The sequence below is a fragment of the Morus notabilis genome, unplaced genomic scaffold (genome assembly GCF_000414095.1).
Source record: "Morus notabilis unplaced genomic scaffold, ASM41409v2 Scaffold1467, whole genome shotgun sequence".
In the NCBI taxonomy this organism is placed as follows: domain Eukaryota; kingdom Viridiplantae; phylum Streptophyta; class Magnoliopsida; order Rosales; family Moraceae; genus Morus; species Morus notabilis.
This window is the reverse complement of record NW_010360165.1, coordinates 78,663-95,127: the sequence shown is the minus strand read 5'-3', so window position 1 is coordinate 95,127 and position 16,465 is coordinate 78,663. Positions and strand designations below refer to the sequence as shown.

General features: G+C 31.0%; 2 protein-coding genes across 3 annotated transcripts; both read left to right on the top strand.

Annotated features, from left to right (window-relative positions):
* The first annotated feature begins 981 nt into the window (after positions 1 to 981).
* LOC21387022 (ELMO domain-containing protein A) lies at positions 982 to 4,053 on the top strand. Of its 2 annotated transcripts, XM_024164203.1 has the most exons (10): positions 982 to 1,035; positions 1,325 to 1,421; positions 1,927 to 2,057; positions 2,350 to 2,418; positions 2,671 to 2,786; positions 3,009 to 3,063; positions 3,199 to 3,325; positions 3,455 to 3,502; positions 3,631 to 3,725; positions 3,952 to 4,053. In XM_024164203.1, the coding sequence occupies exons 1-10, from the start codon at positions 982 to 984 to the stop codon at positions 4,051 to 4,053; spliced, it is 894 nt and encodes a 297-aa protein (XP_024019971.1). The 2 variants fall into 2 exon arrangements, with proteins under 2 accessions (XP_024019971.1, XP_024019972.1); XM_024164204.1 differs by lacking the exon at positions 982 to 1,035 and having other exon boundaries at positions 1,359 to 1,427; positions 1,954 to 2,057; positions 3,199 to 3,319.
* A 3,038-nt stretch (positions 4,054 to 7,091) lies between these two features.
* Positions 7,092 to 9,656, top strand: LOC21387021 (xanthohumol 4'-O-methyltransferase). The gene is made up of 2 exons (XM_024164200.1): positions 7,092 to 8,017; positions 9,139 to 9,656. The coding sequence occupies exons 1-2, from the start codon at positions 7,241 to 7,243 to the stop codon at positions 9,436 to 9,438; spliced, it is 1,077 nt and encodes a 358-aa protein (XP_024019968.1). The 5' UTR covers positions 7,092 to 7,240; the 3' UTR covers positions 9,439 to 9,656.
* Positions 9,657 to 16,465: the final 6,809 nt, after the last annotated feature.

Below are 16,465 nucleotides of genomic sequence, written 5' to 3'. Positions count from 1 at the left end.
ATGTAGAATCACAAAATTCAAAAGTTAGGAGAGTAATTTGGGGAGGCAAGTAAAAGTAGAGGGAGCTATGGCATAGGCAGGTTTATAGGAGAAGTGAGCGGTTTGAGTTGGGAAGACAAGAGAGAGACAAGAGCAGCCTCATAAACACCTCCCCTTGTCTCTCAAAAAACGGTGTGTTTGTGTTTCTCTTACTATTCCAAAAAAAAAAAAAGGCCAATCTATCCAACAAAAACGATTATGCCATTCTTCTTCTTCTTCGTCGTCGTTTCATTTCTAAAACTGTGCCAGTCCCGGCCCCACCCAGCTACACTTTCTCCAAGTGGGCCCCACCCCCCTGACTCCATCATAACAACCAAGAAATCCCCCGTTTACCCCCATAATATCCACCGCCAAACATGTCTCCTCAGATGCCATAGCTGGTACTCTTTTTGTCTCTCCTCAACCCTTTTCTTTTCTTTGCGCATTATATTATCTCATCTGACTTTCTAACTTTGCTGCATCCTTGTCTCGTTATAGCGTCATTCAGAAAAAAACACCCTCGTCACTTTTTTCCTTTTTTTTTTTTTTTTTTTAAAAAAAAAAAAAAAAAAAAAAAAAAAAACTTTTCTTCTTTGCATTGCATGCTTTTTGTATTATGTAGTATTCATACACAATTATGGAAAAGCATCCCTTTAATTGCGCTATTAGTGATCTCTCTTACCTTTTTTTTAATGATATTGATGGCTTTTGGGCATGCACACCTATGTTTCCATATTGCAATATGTGAGAGATGAGAAAAGTGAATGAAAGTGAGAGACTTGAAAGTTGAAACAATGTTAATGATGCTAGGGTTGAAAATTATTAGGAGAGCATGGAGATGGGTGCATTCATTTTTTACCCTTTTCTTTTTAAAACCTTTTATTGTCTTATTATGCTTTTCTCTCTTTACTTTCGGTTAGAAAGGGGTGAAATATTCTCATTGTTCATTTTTTGTCCCCCCTCATGAGATTAAGGAGGCGTAGACAATGCTTTCCTTCTTGCTCTTCTCATCACAGAGTAGACCCTTATAGCTTAACAAACCTCTTCTTGTTTTGCCTAACAATTAGAGCCTCCTCTTGCTACATCATGTCTATTGTTTTTATTTATTTGTTTGTAATGCTTGCTTACATTTTGGCGCCATTACAAGATATGTATAAGCTAACTGGTACAGAAAAGCTAGCTAGCTAGCTAGCAACAATTACAAGAAATAGAAGTGTTGGATTATTTTCCATTTACTTCTTATTGTGCTCTAATATTACTAATTTAGAAGTAGTCAAATTTGTATGTTGAAAATATTTGGTTGTAGGTTGATGAGGATGAAGCTTACTGGAGACAAACCAAGGATGATGAGGAGTTGGAGTGGTCACATGATTCCTCCCACGTAATAACGCAGTTAGCTCAATGTTTTAGTGAGTAGAATTTCTTGATCCTTTTCTTTCAAATCTTTCTTGTGGTTAAACTTGGTCTTTGTTATGTCATTTTTCGTAAAAGTTCTATAGACATGTATATAACTAACTCGTATTTCTGATTGCTGACAAATGAATCAATTGCAATGTGCATAAGTTAATTGTAATGACAAAATACCATACTTGATACAAAAATTTTTTGTGGGGGCAATTAACTTTTACCCAACCCTGCATATTGGGATCTATTTTCAAACAGAGATTATTATGCAGATCTTAATGGCAGGTTGTATTTTGTGGCCCTGTTTTCACTAATTCCTTAACTACAAGTTTTAAGGATATCATAAGGGCATAGTAGCTTCTGTCAGTTATTTTTCTTGGCCTATGCTGGTCGAAGAAAACTAGGACCATAATGAGAAGTTTTCTGATCGTAAAACATTCAAGTAATATGCTAGCTGCATTGACCATTACCTTCCCAGCTATCTAACTTTACAATACATAAGTAACATATTTTTTATTTCAATTTTTGCAGCTAATGCTATGGTTGGACCACGGTCATGGTTTATAGGACTTTTTGCTCGCTCAAACAATAAGCGCAATGACAAGTACCTTGACTACACATTGAGCCCTCTTCAGGTAATAAATTTTTAGTTGTTTATAAAAAAAAAAAAAAAAATTTAAAGTAGCAAATGAGTGGCTATTATGGTGTGTACTTGTTCAAATAAACAAATTGAATGTGGCATTCATAATATTTTTAACCATAGTGAGATGTTAATGTTAGTATCCAATCTTATTCGCGTCGCCTGCTAGCATGTTAACCTGATCCTCAGTTGAAATTTTTATTGTACTCGTGAAGCTACATTGTTTTCATTTGCTACAATCGAACTTATTGTTTGAATTGTTTATAAGTTTTTAAGCTTCTTACTAGGAACAAAGGCTTCAAAGACTTCAAGAGCGATTACACGTGCCATTTGACGAGACTCGTCCCGATCACCAAGTATGTTCTCTCTGCTGTGCTTAATCTTTCTCCATCATTTGCTTTATGCTTCCTTTTGTCCATCTGAAATCTTAGCTATTTTCCAAAAACTATGTTAGAAATCATCTCTAAATATACACCATTTTACAAGTTTTCTTTTGCATCGATACTCATTTCAATATCCTCGTTTTCCTTTTCTCTGTTTGGTCCAAATTCATATTTTAATGAGTGTTCAACTTAATATTGACCGGTCTCTTCTATATTTAATAACAGGAAGCCTTGAGAGCATTGTGGTTTGCTGCCTTTCCAGATATTGCTCTAAAAGGGTTGATCTCTGAGCAATGGAAAGATATGGGATGGCAAGGTCCTAATCCGTCGACCGACTTCAGGTAGTATAGTTCTACCATGTTAAATGCTTATTTTTGTAACAACTGTACCTGCATTTTTTTTGTGCTACATATATTTGTTGTCTTCATAGTCATTTATTTCCACTACTAGAGCAGAGTTACAATAAAGAAAGAATGATGAAATTTTATTTTACTTCTTTTGACATAATGTTCTGGCTTTTCAATTGAGAAGCATCTTTCCTCACAGTGAATTGCTGTACGTAGGGGTTGCGGATATATTTCCCTCGAGAATTTGTTATTTTTTGCCAGGACTTATCCGGTACGCGGCATTTACTTTGTTCTTGTAATTCTTTTAAGCCCTTGTGCATTTCGATTTCAGTCTTTCTAGTTTCTCTAATTCATGAACTAGTGCAGAAGATGAGTTATTACTAATTAACTAAAATTCAAAATCAAGGCATCTTTTCGTAGGTTATTGTTCAAGCAAGACGGGAAGCGAGCAACATGGGAGTATCCATTTGCTGTTGCGGGAATAAATGTATCATTTATGTTGATTCAGATGCTGGATCTATATTCAGGTGTGTGTGTGTGTAATTCGTATAATAGAACTTTCGTCTTTTACTTAGTTGCAAAACTTCTTTAAAGTTCATAAACTAGATCCTTTGGTACACGTGTTTGTCGCTCTTGAACATATCTTCTTCCCTGTTCTGCAGCAAAACCAAAATGCATTCCCGGTATCAATTTCATGAGATTATTAGGAGGTAATAAAGAACACAAGTACTTACCATGTTATTATATGCGTCTCTTTCGATTGATCAAAAGGCCGTATACTTTCAAATCTCTTGGAACGAATAATTCGCATTTTGGTTTTTTAATTCTACAATTGCAGAAGATGAAGAAGCATTTGATGTACTATACTGTATAGCATTTGAGATGATGGACGCTCAGTGGCTTGCCATGCATGCTTCTTACATGGAATTTAACGTAATCTCTCTCTAAATGATCATTTATCAGAACATATAGGGCTCGTTTGTTTCATATATTCAAACTCAAATTATTGATTCTGCTACAACGTTTTCCTCTCACAAAAAAATTGAATTTCAAACGTCAGAATTAAGAATTATAGTTTAAGTATACTTTCTAAACGGGCTTTGGATTTCTATTCACTTCAAATCACTTTTAACTTTTTGCTGCTTTGAAATGTTTTCAGGACGTTTTACAAGTCACGAGGACACAATTGGAAAGAGAGCTGTCTTTAGAAGACATTCACAGAGTACAAGATTTACCAGCTTACAATCTCTTGTACCAATAGCTTTGTGAGCGCCTCTCAGGACACCATGAGAATGATTGTTAATTTGATATGTTACAATTAACATAGCAAAGTTCTTCACTATATATATGTATGAAAATGTGTCATGTCCAGAGGTTTTTATAGCTCAGATGGTACACAGAACGTCTACACAATGATGAGGAATGTAAAATTTTTTAGTTATAATTGTGGAGCTATCTGATAATTAGTGATTAATTTAGGATTCGATTGTACTATTCTGTGTATCAGCAGAGTTGGTCAAAATTTTCAGGCCATGGCAGTTGAAGGAACGAAATTGAAAAATAAAAAATAAAAAAAGAAACAAAAAGCATTTTCAATGTCAACGGCCACAAAGTATAAAACCAATTACTTTCAATATTAGTATGCACGAATTTCATTTTGACAATTTATATTCACTTTTAAAAGTCTAATGAAAAAGAAAAAAAAGTATCTATTTACAAAAAAGAATCTAAAAGAATAAACATAGATCTGAAATAAAAATCAGATTATGTCACACAATCAAATCTCATTATTTTCTTTTTAGAATTAACTTTTTCCCTATATTTGTTTGTTATTTTTTTTAATGATTATTATCCATGTTAAAACCCTCGTGTGTCATCTTTATAAATTTTTCGGCATGGGCGACAACGTTGCTGTGGGACTTTGTCTTTGTCGTGTCAAGGAGCTTGGTTGCTAGGGTTTTCAATACACATTATTTGGAGCAATAAATTAATAGCCAAAACAAAAGCATAATTAGATATATGGTTGAGATTATTCTAGATATATTTTGTCATTTTACACTAAAATTTAATAAAGTTAATTTAAAGAGTGTTGATAATCAAGAGATTGTCTTTCTAATTGAGCCAAAACATAAGCGGCATAAGTAGAGGCTATAGCTGGAGTCTCATCAAAGTAAACAATTGTGATTTAACCAATAAAGAAATCTGTTGGTCAAATAAATTATGTAACAAAATAAATATTATACGCTTTTCCTTTTCCATTTATAATAACAAAAATATACTTGGGCTATCTGCTTTTTTTTTCCTTTTTTTTAAATAATAAATAAAGATAAAAATAACGAATTTGATTGATACCTTTGGATTAGTAGAAGCACACACTAAAAAGGAAACTTGATTAATTAATTGGTAGGCAATTGAATTATATATAATATAATAAGTCCGGATATATCACAGCTATCTCAAATTACTTTCATTTTTCTTTCTTTTGCCTTATTAAAAAAAAAAAAAAAAATTTCTTTCTGTGTTTCTCATTTCTCAACCGATTGGATGCCTTAGTTGAATTTGTGCTAGGTTTTTGTATCTTTCACTTTCAGAGAATGATATAAATATACAATTCTGATTAACCATTTAACTCATTATAAACAAATCTTTATGGAAATTTAACCAAATTTTATTAGTCATCATTACGTATTTATGACTATCGCCTTATAATGTCGTTTTCTTTACTAAGCTGATGTTACATCGATGTGGTGTGTAACTGTGTATGAATAATTGGCTTCAGTGTTAAAGTAAAATATTGGCAAACACGAAGACAGAACGAGGAAAACAAAACTACAACAAGAAAAAACATATATTTCAGTGTATATATAATATATTCTCAGAAGAAAACTCATAATCAAACGATTAATGTCAAAAGGAAAAGCAAGTACATTCCTTTGGGTCAAAAATAACCGGTTCAATGTTCAATCAATTGACTTTTCCATGCTGTCTAAAAAGAAATTTCTTTTAAATTTTCCTTTATACCCCCTTTTATTGAGTAATGCTGACCTCTAGGAGCAATAATATATAGAGGTAAATGGCCTTTTTCTTAAGGATTTTTTTTTTAAAAGTAGTAAAATCGTCATTTCTTTTATTAATTAAATACTCAATCACTGATTGATTAGCAGTCAATTACGGATTGATTTAAGTTTATCACTGATTAACTTAATTATTTTTTATTATTAATCAATATTAATTAATAATTAGTCAAAATTAATTAGTAATTAATCAATTTCAATTAACAAATTACATGTTTACTAATGATAAATCATTGATAAATTATAATAATGAACAAGTCAATCGGTCAATCAGGTCAATTATTGATTAATTATTGAAAAATACCATTTTGTTAAAAATAAAAAAAGTTTGGCCACTTATTTAAAAAATAAAAAATTCAGTCATTTATTAAAAAATATAGTAAAAAAAAAGTGGTTTACCTAATTTTCTCTAGAATATATAAAGATATTATCTCCCTCGAAAATTGAAAAAATATATAAAATATTCTTTTTTTTTTTATGCTATGAAATTGTAAGTGCGGTCTTCTAGAAAAAAATTGATTCTCACGTGTTACAATTCATTGTCGATATTGATTTTTATTTAAAGTTCTTTTTGTTTTGCTTATTTTTGCCACTCATTATCTCAATGTTAATTTATTATGTTTCATCCAAAAAGCAAAAATCATGGACTCAATAATCAGCCGCAAGATATGGCAGTACCACTTTCTAAGTTACATAATTATCACTGAGAAAGATGAAATACCACACCACACTATTGCTATATTTGAGTACTACTTTTTCTTGAATAATCCAAAGCCTCTTTCCCACACCCTTCTTACCAAACTTGACGTGGACTCTTTATTTTTATATATATTTTTTTAAATAAATTGCATGTAAGGTAAGGGTATGACTCTTTTGTTTTTTTTTTTTTATACAACATTTTCGAGAATTATATATGTGCAAGCATACGAAGTAAAATGCAAATCTAAGTCGTTAAAATTAAGATAATTTGAAAAATAAAATGACAGTTGAAAAACTGTATCTTTTATCTTAGCCTAGAATTCTCAATAACATGTATATATACGTACGTCACTGATTGCGCTTATCCTATCATTTTAATATTTATCTCCTCGTCTGGTTTTCAATTGGACTTTTTGTATTATTTGTGCAGTTGTTGCCAAAAAAAAAAACAAAAACGCATATCAAAGTAAATTATAAATTCAACTTTTTTTAGCATTGCCGTCACATCACTACTTCCTCCAATTATCGTGACATGATATCACCTCCACAAGTATTTTATGCAATGAGTGCATATTCATAATAATCATCACTCCAGCTATTATTAAAGATCAGGAAATCTCACCGAGAAAGAACTAAAAAAAAAAAAAAAAAGATTATCAGAAATTAACTGCATTAATGGAATCAGACGAGGCAAGTTTGAGAGGCCAAGCGGAGATATGGAAGTACATGTTCAACTTTGCGGATTCCTTGGCCTTGAGATGCGCTGTGGAGCTCAAAATTCCCGACATCATTAACTCCCACGGCGGCCCAATAACTCTGGCCCAAATAGCCTCCTCCATTCCCAACACTTCCTCTGATCCGGACATCTCGTGCCTCGCGCGCATCATGCGCCTCCTGGTCCGCCGAAAGATCTTCACCGCCCACCAACCATCGGACGGCTCCGGAAACAGCACCATTCTCTACGGCCTGACCCACTCGTCAAAGTGGCTCTTGCGTGACACGTTAGGCGATGATCAGCATACTCTGGCTCCGATTTTTCTGATGGAGACCCATCCGTGGCTTGTGTCTCCGTGGCACTGCTTTAGCCGTTGCATCAAGGAGGGTGGGATTGCCTTCGAGAAGTCCCATGGACGTGAGATATGGGATTTCGCATCCGAGAATCCAGAGTTCAACAAGCTCTTCAATGATGGGATGGAATGCACGGCCAAGATCATTCTGAAGGCGATCTTGTCGGAGTATAAAGATGGGTTCGATTATTTGGGGTCGTTGGTTGACGTGGGTGGTGGGACCGGTGGAGCCCTATCTGAGATCGTGAAATCTCATCCGCACATCAAGGGAACCAACTTTGATCTTCCGCATGTCGTCGCTACGGCACCAGCGTACCCGGGAGTGTCCCATGTTGGAGGCGACATGTTTGAGAGTATCCCAAATGCCGATGCTGTTTTCATGAAGGCAAGCTTTATCAACTGTTTTAGTTATTATTTTTTAACACTTTCTTTTGAAAAAAGAAAAGAAAAAAGAAAATTCTTTTGATAGATACAGATAAAATTACGTGAACCTCCACTGAGAATTGTATTACATATCTCAAAACAATGTAGTTTTTGTTCTTCTTATTCTAAACGTAAACTAACTATCCAGATTTGGGATCATTCTTTTACAACGAAATCGAGAAAAAAAATTTAAACTCAAGTTATAATTTTATTGAAGTTTATTTTTTTTTTTTGTAAAATTTAAATTTAAACTTGAGTTTAAATTTAAATTTAGAATTAAATCGAGTTTAAATTTTTCTTTTAACTCGAGTTCATAAGCACAAACTCAAGTTAATGAACAATAATTTTTCTATTCTTAAAAATATCATAATTTTTTCATTTTAATTCTGATTAAAATAATTTTTTTTCTATGCATTCATAACAAAAAAATAAATAAAATCACACACATATATCTTATTAAATTTTTTATCACTATTGAGTTTTTAATAAAATACTATCTAAATATAAATTTAAATTTAATTTATCTAAACACAAACTCAAAAAGATTCTTAATTCAAATCATAACTTAAATATGCACATTTAAACACAAACTTAAATTACAACTTCTACTCAAATTATTACTCAAACTCAACTTAAAATTATTACTTAAATCACCAACGAGTGGGTGAAATGAAAAGTCTTATTTCATAAAGCTTATCATGATTTTTGCTTCCTTATGCAACCACCACACTGACCACCATTAATAAATATAAATACTTTTTCAAATTGTCTGTGCTTTCCATATTGGCTTTCAGACCCATATTATTATTATTATTATTATTATTATATATTGTATATGCATGTAAAGTGCCCCCTCAGGAAAAAGAAATTTAAAGTGCGTTTAGAGTAATAATTTATATCATAATTTAAATTATAATTTGTGACTCGTTATAATATTTTTTTTAATAAAAATACACGTAAATTGAAAATAATTTTAGATCATAATTTTAAATTTATGAACCAAATGTCATCTTAACTTTACATAAAAATAAAAATAAAAGGCATGACATTCATACTCATTATTAATTCTTTATATATATGCAGTGGATAATGCATGACTGGGGAGATGAAGATTGTGTGAAGATCTTAAAAAATTGCCGGAAAGCAATACCAGAAAAAAGTGGGAAAGTTATTATAATAGATGTAGTTTTGAACCCCGAAGGCAATGGACTATTTGATGACACGGGGTTAATATTTGACCTTGTAATGGTTGCCCATGCTTCAGGTGGAAAAGAGAGAACTGAGAATGAATGGAAGAAGATCTTGAAAGAAGGAGGTTTCTCTCGCTACAAAATCGTCAAAATTCCTGCCTTAACATCCATAATTGAGGCCTATCCACAGTGATCACCTTATCATATATATTCAGTGAAGTGCGTACCTTAATTTGTCTAGATAAATTATTGGTGTCTCCATTATGATCGACCCATTAATGTTGGATAGTTTAGTTGGTCCTACTTGTTATATCATCTTAGTTCTAGTTTTTATTTTATTTGTGCCACATTGAAATAATTGAATCCCGGAACTGAGTGTGTCGGCTCACTAATAAATTGTGTTTATTTTTAGACCATGTTTAGTAACTTGTATTGTATTGTGTTATATTGTATTGTATTATCATAAGTTAATACGGTGTTTGATATCATGACGTATTATATAAAGGGCTAAATGTAAATTTTAATAATTTGAGGGTCAAAATGCAAAATTTTAATAACTTACGGGTTAAAATGCAATTTTTTAAAAATTTTAGGGTCAAAATATAATTTGTCAAACAATTTTGAGATCAAAAATGAAATTTTATTAAAATTTTAGGGTCAAAGTATAATTTTAAAACAGCTTTAGGGTCAAAATGTAATTTAGTAAAAGTTTTAGGGTCAAGATGTAATTTTTAATAAATATAAAATTTGTATTTTGCCCCTAAATTTTTCAATAATTATAGGCTCCCACATGATCTTATGTCAACCTGACCCCAACCTCTAGTCGTACCCGACCCCGACATGAATCATTGATCCACTATAAAATAATACAACACAATACGCTAAAAATGAGCTGTATTCAATAATTCGACATATACCGTATTAATTGATCAAACCTATTAGTTTATACAATACATTAGTCACACCAAATAGTGTATTATTGTATTATTATATAATACGGTACTCTTATACGGTCAAACAAACATGTCATTAATATGTATTTACTAAATCGTAAAAAAAAGTATTAGGGAAAGGTAATAGGATTTTCTAGGATTATAAAATAAAATAAAGTAAAAAAAATAAGGAACATTGATTTCCTTTTAAGTATTTACTTAATTATTAAATGGTGTAATAGAAAGCAATCACATTCCTTTTAGTGTTTACAAAAATTAAGAATAACAATATTATCAATGTAATCACTAATATGTTCTTTTATACAATTAAATGTTAATAGTTGACTATATAGTAATTAATTAAGAATAAATAAGTAAATTTCACATTCATTCTTTTTAACAGGATATCAATACCAACTAAGAAGATGCAATAATTGATATTTTTTTTAATGATACAAATGTTGGGTTTATTATCTCTTCATTACTGATTTTGTAAATACACATTTTATTAAATGGAAAAAAAAAAATCAATACTCAGTAACTTTTTTTTCCCTCGTGCGAAGTCTTTACACGAATTTATAAAATAGTTGAGAGGCTCCATCCTTGAGCCTCGGCAGAAAGAGAGTGGGTGATCGCATCCCTCTCATTCGGAGCCGGGCACTCATTTCCAACGCGTCGGAGAGAGATGGCAAAAAAAAAAAAAAATGTTGGAATGAAAAAATCATATGGCTCCGTTCTTTTCGCTAATTCGAGTTTAAAATTTGAGTTTTGCTACAGTAAAAAACTCTCAGAAACAGTCACATTTAACTTTTTTGCTACAGTAAAAAACTCTCACACAACATCACATCTCAACTTAAATTAAAAATTCGAATTAGTAAACCGAACGGACCCACAAATACCCTTCTTATTCTTCGACAATTACACGAATATCCTTCTTGCTAATGATCAATAAAGCCTTCCATATAATATAATATAAGAAATTTGTGTAAATTAGCAACTAGTGTTACATCACTAATATAGTGGACTCCACTTTTGGTTACAAAGATAATTTGCTTGCCATTTTATCGGTTCAACCTTGTATTGATTTTTTTTTTTTTTTTTTTTTGTTTTTTCTATAGGCGCCTTTTTTTTGCCCTTCTACACATATAATTTTATGGGATCTGTATTAGATCCAAAGCATCTCATTTGACTCCCTTATATAGTTATAAAGTTTTTCTTTTTCATATTTCACAGGAGAGATTTAAAACGACATTTCACTGAAGTACTTGCTTTTGTAGATTGAGTGTATCTGATCATTTGTTTTAACTTATTGGAGAAAACCTATAAAAGAACTAGAGACAAAAATTATGAGTAGATTGTTTTGATTGATGGTTAATTGTTGGAGGCGAATTTGCCTTTCTTTCACCTTCTTCTTTAGCTCTTTCAATTTTTGTCTCTATCGTGACCGGTGGTCACTAAACTCGTTTAAAACGTGGAAAATTTCAGTGCCCGCAAAAGAGGTATACTAATTACTACATACTGTTGAATATTATGTTACTGGAGAGCTCATTTTTAATTTATTGGGTAAATCACACACCAAAATGAGATCATTGGGATGTAAAGGACACATCTTGTTGGCGTTCTACGTCTCTCTTCCGTGCTCCCGTAGTTTTCTGGGTTTCCAACTTTTCTAAAAACAAGTACAAATATTTAGAGTTCGTTTAAAATTCGTTTTAAAATAATTTTTTTTATATGAAAATATTTTTAATTTTAAACAAAAATTATTTTTAAAAATACGTTTGATAGTTTTATTAAAAAATTATTTTCAGTATAAAAAAATTCATTAATGTCTATCTCTTTCCACTCGAGAGGGAAGAAAATGGAAAGAAAAAATAAAAAACGATTAAAAGTCGTTTTTCATTTCTCTCACATTTTACACTAAATTAAAAAATCATTTTCATTTCTGTTTTTTATCTTTAATTGTATCAAATGTTGTTTCTCACCGTTTTTATTTTTTCTTTCTTAAAAAATGTGAAAAATAAAAATAAAAATAACTTCAAAAACAGCCTTAATGTACTATTTGATGTATCAGCAAAATTTGACTATTAAATTAATGGACAAATTTTGCTGGCTTTGGTTGAAGATACGAATATCTCAAAAAAAAAAAAAAAAGAGAGAGAGAGAGAGAGAGAATTTTTATAGTTGGGTTGCTCTAATTTTCCACGTTCATTACCTGCCACGAATCTAAAAAATTAGCCATGTTGACAAATAAAATCTCTGTTTAATATTGTTTCAAATGGTTTCGTTTTTTTAGTCCCTTCTAAAGAAAGGTAGTCTCTATGAGATTATAAGAATACGACGGTCAAAAAGCAAATAATGTAGATCCATAAATTTCCCCCGTAACAGAAATAAAAAAAGATTTGATGATTCTGACAGATTTTTCTTTTGTTTACTTTTATAAATGAAGATAACGTATCTAATAATCCATTTGGACGTTGGTTTGGGAGAAGCATAGATCTCGAGGAATTTTATTAATTAATTGGATTGGCCGGCAACGTTGCAAATTAATGTAGTTAGATATAGACCAACGAGCTAGCCTAAATTTTTGTTTTGTTTTGATGTTTTTGGTAGCAACCGTTGAGATATATGCCTATAAATTAAATAAAATATAAATATTTTGTTGATTATTAATGAAATGAGTAATTTTTTTAATATTATTTTACATGCATGTGATGTTTTATAAATATAAAAATTCTTAGATCATTTTATATGTAACTTTAAACATTGTATATAAGTGTTATATGCAGAGGATAATGTTTGAAGTAAAATAATCTAACTTGTCCGTAATTATAAGTTAAAGTTGAGATCTTTAATTTAAAATTACTAATATGGTTCATTACATTCTGAATAAAACAGTATTATCCTAGATTGTTAATAATGAGATTATTAGAATGAGATTATTTTAGATGTAACTTTAAACATCGTATATCAGTGTTATATGCAGAGGATAATGTTTGAAGTAAAATAATCATTTGGGTACCATTGCTTATGTTTTTAGTGAAAGGTGGGATGTATTCGATGTGGTCGTCTTTTGGATCTTGTGAGTCCTAAAATAGTGATGAGTTGTAGTCAGGATGACTATGTGGGTCTTGTGAGGGCATAGTTGATGATGATGGTGGTGTGCAGAAAGTCATGGAGATGTCTTCATAATACCGACTGTTGCTGACAGTGAAGATGTTGTATGGTCCATAGATCTGAGTGGGTGGAGCTATTGCTGAGCTGGCAAATGCCTGGAGATGAGGCTTTGGCTGGTGACCATTCTCTTTGCATAGTACTTTGACGAGATGGTCTGTGATTTCTCTCAGCGACTGAGGATAGTTAAAACCGGTGTACCAGGCGTACACCTCATGCTGTGTGTATAGCTCTTGTGCTTGTGAGTTAAGCATACATGGATGGTGTAGGAGGAATATAGTGTGGACTTGTGGAATGTCTGATCTTTAATTTAAAATTACTAATGCGGTTCATTAGATTCTGAGTGAAACAATCTTATCCTAGATTGTTAATAATGAGAATATTGGAATGAAAGCATTTTATGTAATATGATACATAGGACCGGAACACGATTAATTATGAATATCTAATAAATTTTGTTATTAAATAGAATATTCAATACTAATCATTGATGGTCATATATGAATTAATCTTAATTATGAGTAATTAATAGACTCATATTTATGATATTATGTTCTTTGACATATTGAGTAATAACACATGTGAATAGTGTCAAAGTCTTGGTATATTGGGAGCATAATAAAATAAATAGCCGAGAATATTAATTTACAAGATGAAATCCATTCCTTTAAAATGAAGTAGATTAACGGTTCCCATAAGTGTTGATTCGGGGCTTAAATAATAATGGTGCTCAATTTTATGATTGGAACATAAAATATATTATTCATTAGAGGATCAATGGTACTTATAGAGAAAGATATAATTAATGAGGTCAACGAAAAATACCTAACTTTAATTATGAACAGTTTATGGAGGATTAATTCGTATGTAGTGACTATATCAATGGACAAACCAAATTTCGTGAACGTAATTGTTTTATAATTTTAAAAGTGCAATTCTAAATTTATAGTGGAGTAATTTGGAATTAATAATTTTGATATATTAATTATAAAAAATTATTATAGCTTAAAATTATAATGTTTATAGTTCCTCTCAACGGCTCTATAAAATTGATGTAAACTATATATTATATTAAGTTATGTCTATTAATTTAGAATTGAAAATTCTAAATACACATATTAATTAATTTAATTAATTAATATTAAAATTATTTTAAATTAATATAAATGAATCTAGTCACTTTTAGAAAGAGAAATTTTCTTGGACTCTTAAAGCTCCCATTTTTATCATTCAGAAAAATAATTTTTTTACCTTCTTTGGCCAATAAGATTCGGCCATAAAAAATTATATATATAAAAGAAAGGAGAGGAAACGTGGGGATGAACACGTTTCCTCAAATAAAAAAAAAAAGAGGGGAGAGTGAGTGGGGAAACGTGCAAGCACGTTTCCCAATTTAAACTTGCACGGAAAAGCGTGCCTTTAAATTAAGGAAATAAAAAGAGATTTCAAGAGAAAGAAAAAACAGGTACGGGAGAAGAACAGAAAAGAAAAGAAAAATCAAAGAAAGTATCTTGAGTGCAATTGCATATTTTTGAGAAAAGTAAATAATAATTATAGGTGATTTTCTTAATTTATTTATTTCATGTGTTGAAAAATTCATTAAAACGTTTACATATTTGAATTTATGTTACTTTGGAGATATATTGAGAAAGAGTCATGATATTCTTAAAATTTAAGAGCTTTAGACGGTATTGGAGGAGTTCAAGATTTACGTTCTAATCGAACGACAGTAAAATTCTTCCTCTTCTCTTTAATATCTTTGTAGTTAAATTAACATGAAATAACGATCGCATTAAATTATAATTTATGTGATTCGATCGATATCACGTTTCTGCACAAATTTTTTTGAAAAATCTGTTTGAGAAACTAACAATTAGTATTAGACCGGTCTTTATTTTATGCTAATTTAACATTTGATTTGTGTGATGGTTATGTTTTGTGCGAATGGATTGATTGTAAATTTTTTCGATTCCATGAAATTAATTTTTTCTATTTTATTTTGATTAGATTAATTGTAAAATAAGAATTAATATATAATTTTATTTTTCTTCAATGGTGGACGGGTCATCATGAAAGAGTTCTAGCTATTTCGTTTTTAGAAAAGCTCCAAACTATTAAAAAAAAGGATGGAGTTGCCGGCGACCATACGGTCTCCGGTGACAGTCGCCGGCGAGAGAAGGGCCGCTGCCATGGTCGAACATCGGCCATGGCATAACTGCAGCAGCCATGAGGCTGCTGTAGGTGACTGCACCTTCAGGTGTAGTCATGGGCTTGTGAGAAGCCCAAGCCCAAGACGGGCATCTCTGCTCAATCAGTGAGTCAGAGACAATGTAATCTGGGCCAGATTTTCAGCCGGCCTAGATCACCCAAAGAGCTGGCTTTAGGCAGCCCAATTCCTTTTTATTTTTATTTTTTTTAGGAAATAGTAGAAAATAGGTCAATGTGAAAAACTTAAAAAAGTATATAGGTTAATTTTTAGTTATAGAAATTAATAGGCCATAACTTGTCAAGTTATGGTTCATAACTAGATAAGTTATGGATAAACTTGTCAAGTTATGGTTCATAGCCAGACAAGTTATGGATAATTATGGAACTAGACTAGTTATGGATAAAAACAGTAATTTGGCCTATTTATTAAATTATGTAAACTATTGACCTATTAATTTTAATTCATCTCAAGTCTTGACCTATTTCCCTCTTTCTCCTTTTTTTTTATTATTGGTTTTTGAAATCAATTTTTTTGGAGATTCACCAAAAGGAAGACATGAAGATGGAGAATTACAAGAAGACCCATTCTGATGTAATTTTATTTTTATTATTATTTTGGGGTCGTAACTCTTAGGTCCATGGAACTCAGTTAAGTTTTTTCATTTTACTTGCATGTCTTTATTTATTTATTATAATTGATAATAATTGTATTGCCATGCATCTAACATGCATCATGCGCATTAATTACTTATTTTAATTTTAAAATCATTTTAATAAATTAAGTTAATTAAATGCGCCAAATTGTTGAGTTTAACGAGATTAAATTCAAAGTTATCCAATTTAATAAGATTAAATTTAAGGTTGTTAAATTTAATGCGATTAAATTTATTAAATTTAAATAAATCAATT